Genomic DNA, 10,400 nt, shown 5'->3' on the forward strand with positions numbered 1-10,400 from the left:
CGCTGATAGACAGACACAGACAGACAAGACAGGCGGACAGACACAGACAAGAGGAACACAGAGACGGATAGACAGAGGCGACATAGACACAGGCAGAGACACACAGAGGCAAACAGAGAGATAGACGGAGAGATGTTGAATCGAACACACTGAACTCGATCCATTGAAAGAGATTCCTCGATCTTTGCCCATCCCCGGGAGTCGTTCTAGTTTCTATATATTTCATTGTGTGGTGTGTAGTGTAAGCAATGTGGGATATCGATGTACACAGATATGAACAAGATCAGCAGACAATACGTCTTTCATTTATCAGTCTCTCCGCGAAACAAAGGAATGTTTTACACAAAATATAATAATTACTGCAGCATTCAGTGCAAGTCAACTGTGGACCGGTCGTGGTGTACAATTTTTATACGTAAATATATAAGCACACGACTTCATTTATCTGTGACGAACGCTGCACTTTCCATCGCTTTCATGCAGGGGGCGCTGCAAACCTACGCGCCCCGTGCATGAACGACGGAGGCGCAGGGACAGACGTTCGATCACGTTGGAATCGATCTGCAGACGGCGGTCTTCTCGCACGGCCAGCTCTGTGTCGCCTCATCTCGATCCCGCCATCCCAACCAGGTGAAAGTCCGCATAGAACCGAATCCCAGTAAGGCCATCTACTTCACGACGAGAGAAAATTCACACTAAATGTCGTTTTCAATGAAGTCTTCCAGATGTAAAATAACAAGCTTTTAATGAAGAAATACAATTATCAAATTCAAAACATAATACAATTCAAAGTGGTTTCATTTTTAAACTTCTAAACGGAGCATCGGGTGCTGCGTGGATGCGTCGTTCGTGCACAATTTTTTTCGTGACTTTCCTGGCCCAAAGCCGTAAATGGTTGTGAGGGGGCTGCAGGCGGTCAGGCTTGCTTCAACCCATGGTTGTGAACATCCAGACGTGAATCGGCAATGACCATTTCTTGTCCTAGTTCGCCAACATATAAGACTTCATGCAAATTTCGAATGAGTGTTGTTGTGGAGAATGTATCTACTAGATGTTCTCTGCCGTGTAAACGAATACAAATCTGTACCAAAATGCATTTCAAATGTACTCTTAAAATTACCTCCTTGCTATGAAGCAGATCAGCAGACATCTTTCATTTATCCATCTTTCCACCAAACAAAGGAATGTTTTACACAAACTATAACTAGCACAGCCTTCTGGGAGTGCATCATTGATTCAGTGCAAGCCACCTGTGGACCCGTATTGGTGCACAGCGTCTCAACAGCAGCCGGGCTTGTTTCAACCGATAGTTACGAACATCCAGATATTAATCAGCAAGGAGCATTTCTAGTCCTCATTAGATAAAATCTACGTCAACAGGTAAGACTAAATTATAATTCGTGTTGTAGAGAATGTATCTCCTCTACGTGTAACTTTTGAGTGGTATGCCTTGTAACTGATGAATGATCCGAGTGTGCTCCCTATTTCAAAGACAATGAGTTGCTCCAGAGGCAGACGTTTCCTGAAAACACAAAAGTACCCATTGACCTGTATCATAAGAACAAGGAGTCTCACCTGCGTTATCTTTATAGGTTATTCCAAAACACACTCTTTGTCCTAACATGACTTATTCAATGTTTGACCCTTATAGACAAAATGTTACATGTACGCACACCATCAGACAAGTATTCAGTCTAAATTATTGACAATCATTTTAACAAATACAATTGCGCCATTCAAAACGAATGCTCGTGTCTGGGTCAAAATTGAGCAAATTCCAAAAATTTACCTACAAACTCCACAACTGAGATGCCACATCAACCATCGGCCCCTACTGACAGGCTCTTGTCCACACGCAGGCCGGTGCAGGGCCACCACCTTGTGCCACACAGGGGCAGCTGCTACTTGGGGATGCTCTTCGAGTGTTTGAGACGAGATACGATACAAAACTCCGAATTGCCGAGGCAATTAAGCCAGCACAACAAATGCAATTATGATAACATAGTGAATGCTTGGGAGCTTATTGGCTCTCGCTCCTGGTTACAGATCTACGCAACCCACAGGTCCACAAAGACTGGCCGGTCTTACCCTGCAGGTTGCACCTAGGAACCGAGTGTTCAACTTCACATTCTTGTCTTTAAAGGCCTGTGACAAAGGAGCATCTATTGGAGCGACATCGTCTCAAGCTTACACATCTCCCGGGTCTCCATTTGACTTTGTATTGTCTCGGAGGAAGTCCACCCACACCTCCACTTCCACAAACTGCTGGGAGTTGCCTCGCTCTGCCTCACAGTCAGAATTCTCCTCCTGCTTCACGTTGTCTCCATCGATGTGAAGGTCCGATTTTGGAGTTGAATCTTCATCTTCACATTTTACCTTTACTTCTTGGCTCTTCACCATCACTTCTTCACATTTCACCTTCACCGCTTCATATTTCACTTCGATACCTTTAAAAGTGTCCAAGCTGGGATTTTCTTCCGGCTCTTGTTTGATGAGGGATAGGTTCATTGCGGCACTTTGACTTTCACAAGCTGATTTCAGACTCCACTCCTTGTGGATCTTCTGATGCTTGCGTGATCTCTGGTGTCTTTGAATATTTGGTGAAAGTGTAAACGCCTTCTCTCCCGTGTGCGTTCTCTGGTGTGTTACAAGAGTAGATGGCTGTGCAAACGCCTTCCCACACACACTGCACTTGAGGGGTTTCTCTCCTGTGTGTGTTCTCTGGTGTGTTACAAGATTAGATGAATGTGCAAACGTCTTCCCACACACACCGCACTTGAAGGGTTTCTCTCCCGTGTGTGTTCTCTGGTGTGCTACAAGATGAGTTGACTGTGAAAACGCCTTCCCACACACACTGCACTTGAAGGGTTTCTCTCCCGTGTGTGTTCTCTGGTGTTTTACAAGAGTAGATGACTGTGCAAACGCCTTCCCACACACACTGCACTTGAAGGGTTTCTCTCCCGTGTGTGTTCTCTGGTGTTTTACAAGAGTAGATGACTGTGCAAACGCCTTTCCACACACACTGCACATGAAAGGTTTCTCTCCTGTGTGAGTTCTCTGGTGCCGTGTCAAATTTGCAGGACAATCCGTGCTGAATGCACACTGGCCGCATTGATGCCTTTTTGCACCGAGCTGCGCCGAGTGTCTTTGCTCCATCAGACCAATTCTGCAGAGGATGCGACAGCTGCAGAAAGAGAAAAAGTTATATCCACACCATCTACACATCAGTATCAATACATATACACAGTAACACGTGACTCACACGTCTATACTTATTCATAGATATTCATGATATAGTGAAAAAGTGTCGTAAATTCATCACACGGCCTGTTATGGCACACAATGAGAGGGCAAAAGGTCACAAACATGCCTGGAAGCCCTCGTATCTTCAAAATGAATGTGAACCCAAAACTCCAACCACACAATTTCAGCTGTCTGGCTACAAAAGGAATATTTATGAAAGCTAAATTCAGCTGACAGAGCAAAGGGTGTTGAAAATAATACTATTTGTGTTATGCAAAAATGCATAACATTAATGTTCAATCGCAACTTAGAGGTGTGAAGCCAGCCAGGCTCACAATGTCCTTGAATGCTGGGATGAACAGATCTGACTTCAGCTGCATGTGTGTGCTGTGTTAACTTCTTGACTGTTTCCATTCTTACAAAGAGTTCCAGAGGAAAAAAAAAATACAGCTGTGATATAACCTCACTGTTCAATAGAGTTAATACACTTTACTGCAAACACAAACTTTACACTGTCACACACTGGCATGGTTAACAGGTGGTGGTGTATTAATGCTTCCTTACTCCACCAAGAAATTAATTGAGGATCAATCAACATCGCCGAGGCTGCGTGTCTCTCTCTCTCTCCTCGTGGTGAGATGTTAACTACCTCTCCTGGCATACAGGAAGTCGTGGGTTCGATCCCAACCCTGATGCTGGCTGTATATTTGGAGTTTGCGTGTCTTTCTCTCCCTGTGGTCACGTTGATTTCCAGCCGGATCCCCCGGTTGTCCCAACTCTACATGCAGAGAGTGAACACCACCAGGTGTCTAGAGTGACCACCGCCACGCATCTAGTGTGACTACCGCCACGCATCTACAGTGAAAACCGCCACGCGTCTAGAGTGAACACCGCCACGCGTCTAGAGTGAACACCGCCACGCGTCTAGAGTGAACACCGCCACGCGTCTAGAGTGAACACCGCCACGCGTCTAGAGTGAACACCGCCACGCGTCTAGAGTGAATACCGCCACGCTATTGACAAGCCCCACCTTGTTATTGTTGTTGTGGGCAGGTCGCTTCTGGAAACAAGAGCGGTATAGCAGCTCAAGCAGGCGTGGCCTGGTAAAAAATTGTAAAAAACTGTGAATATTTAAAATATAACAAAGTTACAAAGTAGCGAGCCAGGTGCAGAGAAATTTAAACTTAAGCAAGATACTCTTTTGTTCTTTCGGGAAAGTCACGTAGAATAAATAAATAATTAAATAATAGCATGCGACGTTTCGATTGCAACACAAGCAATCATCATCAGGTACAAATTAAAGAGAAAACAAAACTAGTAAACTTAGAAATGTAATGCAATACAACACAGAGAGTCAGCTAACATAACAGTCAACACCCCACCTGGTTGATCACGTTCTTCCAAATATTGCTCAATTTGAGAGAGACAAAACACAGACACGGAGACACAGACAGGGAGAGATAACACAGAGACACAGAGACAAATAGAGAGACACACACACACATAGACACACAGAAAGATGACACAAAGACACACAGAGAGAGACACACATAGGCACAGAGAAACAACACCTCTGTGTCGAGGCCTTAAATAGAGAGAGGGGGGGGGTAGAGAAATGAGCATGTCAATGCAAGGCTGTAGCCATGGAGTCAACATTGGGGGGGACCAAATCTTCCAGGGGGTCTGGGGTCCCCCCCCCCCCCCCAGAAAAATATCTAAATTTGAAAACTAATTTCCTATTTAATTACTTAAATATTTTTTAAAGTTCACTAACACATGGGATGCAATTTGTCTTTATTCTTTACAATAATGTTTAATAGTGTATTGTATTACATTGCTCTGTTTTTTTCTTTTTTTACCTTTTCTTGTTTCATAGTATGTAATGGCAGAGATTATGGATTCATGAAGTACAATATATGGGGGGGGGGGTGACATTTTTTGCATATTTGATTATTATAATTATTATAACATAGTATAATTATTATAACATATTATATTCATTATAACATATTATATTTTTTATAACATTATAATTATCATAACATATTATAATTATTATAACATATTATAATTACGGCCTTGTGTCAATGAGAGATTTGGAGGTTTGGTGACTGCAGTAGAGGACACAGAGAGAGAGAGCACACTTAATCAAACGTCGTAAAATTTGGAAAGGTAATGCAATACAACACAGAGAGTCGGTCAACACACAATTAACGCATAGCCTGGCTTATTACGTTCTTCCAAAGATTGCTAAACTAAGCGAGATAATTGAAGCAAACGCGATCAGGCGAGGGCAGGAGGCAAGGCCCCGCGTTGTAAAGTTCCAACCTGGACATCGCTTCCATGCTCGCTGCTACTCAATTGACATCCCTACGAGAGAGAGCGAGGCTCTACCTCGGTAAACAACAACAACCACAACCACCACCACCATCACAACCACCACCACCACCACCACAACCACCACCACAACCACCACCACAACCACCACCACAACCACCACCACAACCACCACCACAACCACCACCACAACCACCAGCACAACCACCACCACCACGACAACCACCACCACTATGAAAATTTCTCACCTCGGATTTCAGTTCACACGCGGAGCGGCAACTTCCAGCTACCTCGCGAAGCCACGGGGCAACAGGCGGTGACGTCACTCTTTTCCGCAATGAGTTGGTCTTAACTTGAATAAATTATGTTAATGAGCCCAGCCCATACGTCGGAGGAGTGGGGCGCGGGTGCTGAACCCGTCGCAATAAACTGGCGATGGATTTCACGAATAAATTATGTTAATGAGCCGCCAGTCACCAGGCGTAGCTTTGCCCAAATAAGGATTGGCACTGGAACAGATATCGGCAGCGGCCGCGCGGAGATGATGTCACGCTCAAGAGTGCGTCAGTCAGGGGTGGGGTGAATATCTTAGTGACATGACGTCACTAGCAATGTACATCGCCCCCTAGCGTTTGACGCCGATGAGGTCACGCTGAGCGGTGACGTCAGAGAGCGGGGTCAGAGTTCAAGTTTGTTGACATAAGGGGAGCGGCAGTGTCGTGGTGAGCGCTGCGCTCCGCACGGACCAGCCGAGTTCCATTCCCGCTCGTGGCCAACACCGCCAGTGACGACTTTCCGAACCGGTCCTGAGCCTCCCCTACATCGATTCAGCCTCAAACGAGTACCCGGTGCGGTGTGTCAACATCGCCACTGGGGAGACAAAGGCGGCCGGACGTGGTGCTGGCCACCCACCCCCTCGTGTGCCGTCCCACCCTTAATAGGTGCTCGCTAACAGCACTTGCCCCTACAGTCTGTTGCCTCCCTATCGCCGGAACCACTCCAGTGGGGATCTGTCTGCAGATGTGGCTCATGTCAGGCAGAGATTGCAACCAGGTGGTCCGTTGTCAACAGGTGCAGTCACAAGAGCCGCGTCGGCCCAGCTGCAGACTCACGACTTGATGGATCTTGGGAGGGAAGATGAGCTGCTGGATTTTGGTGGCAGCAATGGAAGCCAGGACAGCAAACTTGACATTGCCGCAGGTAGCACAAGTTATACTGGTTGGAACCTCCTGGTTACACCAGCCCACAGGGAATTATTGTGTCCGTCCGTCCATCGTGCAGGGAGGGGCTGGGTGGCGAGGGAGGCGCTGGATGGGGTGGGGAGGGTGGGGCTGGGTGGGGAGGGGCTGGGAGGTGAGGGTGGGGAGGGGCTGGGTGGGGAGGGGCTGGTCACCCCGTGGTGCCCTTATACAACTAAACGTTTAACCTACTCACGCCGGCTTGTGCCCTCCCTCACAGTCGGGCATATTTGCGGAATACACCACGCCGCCGTTAACCCTGGCCATTGACCGAGCAACCCAATGTTCCTACCAGCTCCCTCCGCAGGAATGTGTTTCTGTTCATTTCCCATCACAACAACGGCAACAAGGAAATAACCTAAGAGTTAAATATTACCGCTTGATGGAATAAATTCTCCTTCACTTGCACTAAGTGGAGTGGAATTCACTGTTGCGTTGCACAATTTGTTGAATAAATTTTAATAGCCTTGTGACCTTTCAAACTGACACACTTCCCCAAACAAGACGTAAATTTTGATCTTGTTCAAGGGTTATAAAAGGCCCGAACATTACAACTTTGTGTGCGTTTTTTTGTTAGATTCATTTGGCAAGGGAAACTCGTCGGCTTTCTCTCTGCTACACTCTCTTGACAGTTTGACACTTTGTCCTGCCACACCCAGTGTGTCACAGTGCTTGTCTGACATCACTAACCAGAGGAGATGAATGGTGAACATTTAATAGAGAAATGGAACATTTATGCTGGTCTTTGGAAATAGTTTTAAACAATCCAGGACGGTTTGCTTTCATGGAAACATTCCAACTGTGATTGTATTTGTTTGGGATGTCCCCGCGGCAGTCGAGGTTTTTGGCAATGATCTGCAGGGATGGTGCGTTTCCGTTCCTAGCCGCGAGGACATATCCTTGTTACTGCGCCGTCCATTAGCGTTGGTTCACGTTCGAAGCAGTGAGGAAGCCCGCTTATCTTGCTTATGTTGTTGAGTTGCGTCGGCAATAAACCCAAAGGGCAACCTTACCCGGTAAATAGAGTAAACCATCTAGTAATCCACTGTAGTCTTCGTTCCTGCAATGAAGGAATAACAAAGCTACACCAACTCTCTCCCGAAGCCCTCTTCTGGCTAGCAGACCTCGACATTTTCATTTATCTCCTAAACATGTTGCAAGATTTGGAGTTAATTGTAATATGGTGCCACCTAGTGGCGATACAGCTCAGGCGAGTCTTTTAAGTAAACGGACGGCAAAGCTGAGTTATAGATTCATGTTCATCATCATTACACTGGTCAACAAAAAAAATGTTTTTTTCTGGCCTGGACTTTTGCAGCTGTTTTAGACTAATTTTAGGGTGCTGATTCCAAATCTGATCTCAGATTTGCTATATCACATCTCATTTTATGCTATCGGCATACCCCATTTTCATTGATTTTACCCGAAATTAACTCTGTCACTTATGATTGCAAGTTGTTGCGAGTCAGTGACTGCTTTAGTGTTAAGTTATGGTGCTGTATTTTTAGGATAGTGTGTTTATAATATAATTTTATGTAGATATCCACATTTATTTAATATTTTTCTTCTGCAGTTTTTATTGAAAACGCAATATTTGACATCTCAAAAACCTGATGTGATAGACAAAAACTGATGCCAGATTTGGAATCAGCAACCCAAAATTACCTTAACACCGTTGGAATACCTTATGCCAGAAAAAGTGTGTTGACCAGTGAATTATCAACCATAATTAAATCCAATGCTGGATGGAGGTCTCTCCAAGCTGTCATCATCAAATATTCTTGCAATGCAACAATCCACTGAGCACCTGCATACGAGCTGATTTCAGAGCTCTCCATCTTTGATCTTTAAAGGTGCATTTGAAATGTTTTTTTATACTCCTACTGATGCTCCTGCTGTTGTGGAGTGACTCATGCAGCCAGCTATGGCTACAGGGTTTTGTGGTACGTATTTTGTGTCGTTTATTGTGAAATTTCGGTCACAGTTCCTATGATCACTGTTACATTTCTCATGGCTTTATTTTGGTGATTTCAATAAGATTTTTGGTTTAGCCATTTTGTTTGTTGTAGTACGGAGTTCGAATGATGCCTTTAATCTAAGTTGTCTTGTGGTTGTTGTTTGACTTGCAACCCACTGGGATTTTTGCACAGCGTGGGTGTACGGTGCTTTTTTCTGGAAGACTTTGCAGTTTTTCCCTGGATTTTTCTGTTTGCGCATAGTTACTTTGAGATGTTTTCTTGTTCATGTTTCTGTTTTTTATTTGTTGCGGTTGCACCCGATTCAAGAGCCGAATGGCTCACAGGGCTATACCAAATAAATGAAAATGAAATGAAACTGTTTAGGCGAAATGGGGGATCTTTCTGTTTGTGTTAGGTGCTCGCTAACAGCACTTGCCCCTACAATCTGTCCAGGCTATACGGGGGTCTTTGTCCTAGGTACTCACTAACAGCACTTGCCCCAACATTATGTGCAGGCTATACGGGGGATCTTTGTGTTTGTTAGGTGCTCGCTAACAGCACTTGCCCTGACATTCTGTCCAGGCTATATGGGAGATCTTTGTCATTGTGTGTTGGGAGCAAGTTTGAGTCGCGTGTAGTCGTGGGAGTTTAACGGGCACCTGCTGCTACTGACAGTCGTTGACTCCGGTTGGACAGACGCTGATAGACACAGACAAGAGGAATACAGAGATACAGAGACGACATAGACACAGAGACACAGAGACAGGCAGAGAGAGACACACAGAGGCGAACAGAGACACAGACGGACAGAGAGATGTTGAATCGAACACACTGAACTCGCTCCATTGAAAGCGATTCCTCGATCTTTGCCCATTCCCGGAGGTCGTTCTAGTTTCTATTTCATTGTGTGTGGTGTGAACGTGTAAGCAATGTGGGATATCGATGTACACGGATATGAACAAGATCAGCAGACAAGACGTCTTTCATACTTTTTGGTTCTTTCAGTAAAGTCACGAAGGTAGAAAAAATAAAATAATACATAAATCACGACGCTTCGATCGCAACACGAGCGGTCATCCTCAGGCGAAAACATCCAGACGTTGTCGCGGCAGAAGTCACGTGAACTACGGCACTTGACAAAGATAAGGTGACCCCCCCCCTACCGTGGCTCGCCCCGCTCAGCTGAGCATTGTTTTAATGCGGTGGGCTAACGCGAAATTGATTTCTGTAAGACGAAGGTACTTTGAAAACCCACTGGCGATACTCTTTCACATGAGCGCACAACTTCATCTATCTGTGATGAAAGCTGCACTTTCCGTCGTTTTCATGCAGGGGGCGCTGCAAACCTACGCGCCCCCTGCATGAACGACGGAGGCGCAGGGACAGACGTTCGATCACGTTGGAATCGATCTGCAGACGGCAGTCTTCTCGCTCGGCCAGCTCTGTGTCGCCTCATCTCGATCCCGCGATCCCAACAAGGTGAAAGTCCGCATCGAACCGAATCCCCAGCAAGGCAATCTACTTAACGACGAGAGAAAATTCACACGAAATGCTTTCAATTAAGTCGTCCAGATGTAAAATGATAAAAGCTTTTAATGAAGAAATACAATCATAAAATTCAAAA

The 10,400-nt window shown here is 45.5% G+C and overlaps 1 protein-coding gene across 1 annotated transcript; it reads right to left on the reverse strand.

The window, feature by feature from the left end:
* Positions 1-821: 821 nt before the first annotated feature.
* On the reverse strand, positions 822-3,168 carry LOC144737759 (uncharacterized). The gene has a single exon (XM_078620618.1). The coding sequence runs from the start codon at positions 3,154-3,156 to the stop codon at positions 2,188-2,190; it is 969 nt and encodes a 322-aa protein (XP_078476744.1). The 5' UTR covers positions 3,157-3,168; the 3' UTR covers positions 822-2,187.
* Between the last annotated feature and the right edge of the window lie 7,232 nt (positions 3,169-10,400).

This window comes from Lampetra planeri, chromosome 73 (genome assembly GCF_965212315.1).
Source record: "Lampetra planeri chromosome 73, kcLamPlan1.2.h2, whole genome shotgun sequence".
NCBI lineage: Eukaryota > Metazoa > Chordata > Hyperoartia > Petromyzontiformes > Petromyzontidae > Lampetra > Lampetra planeri.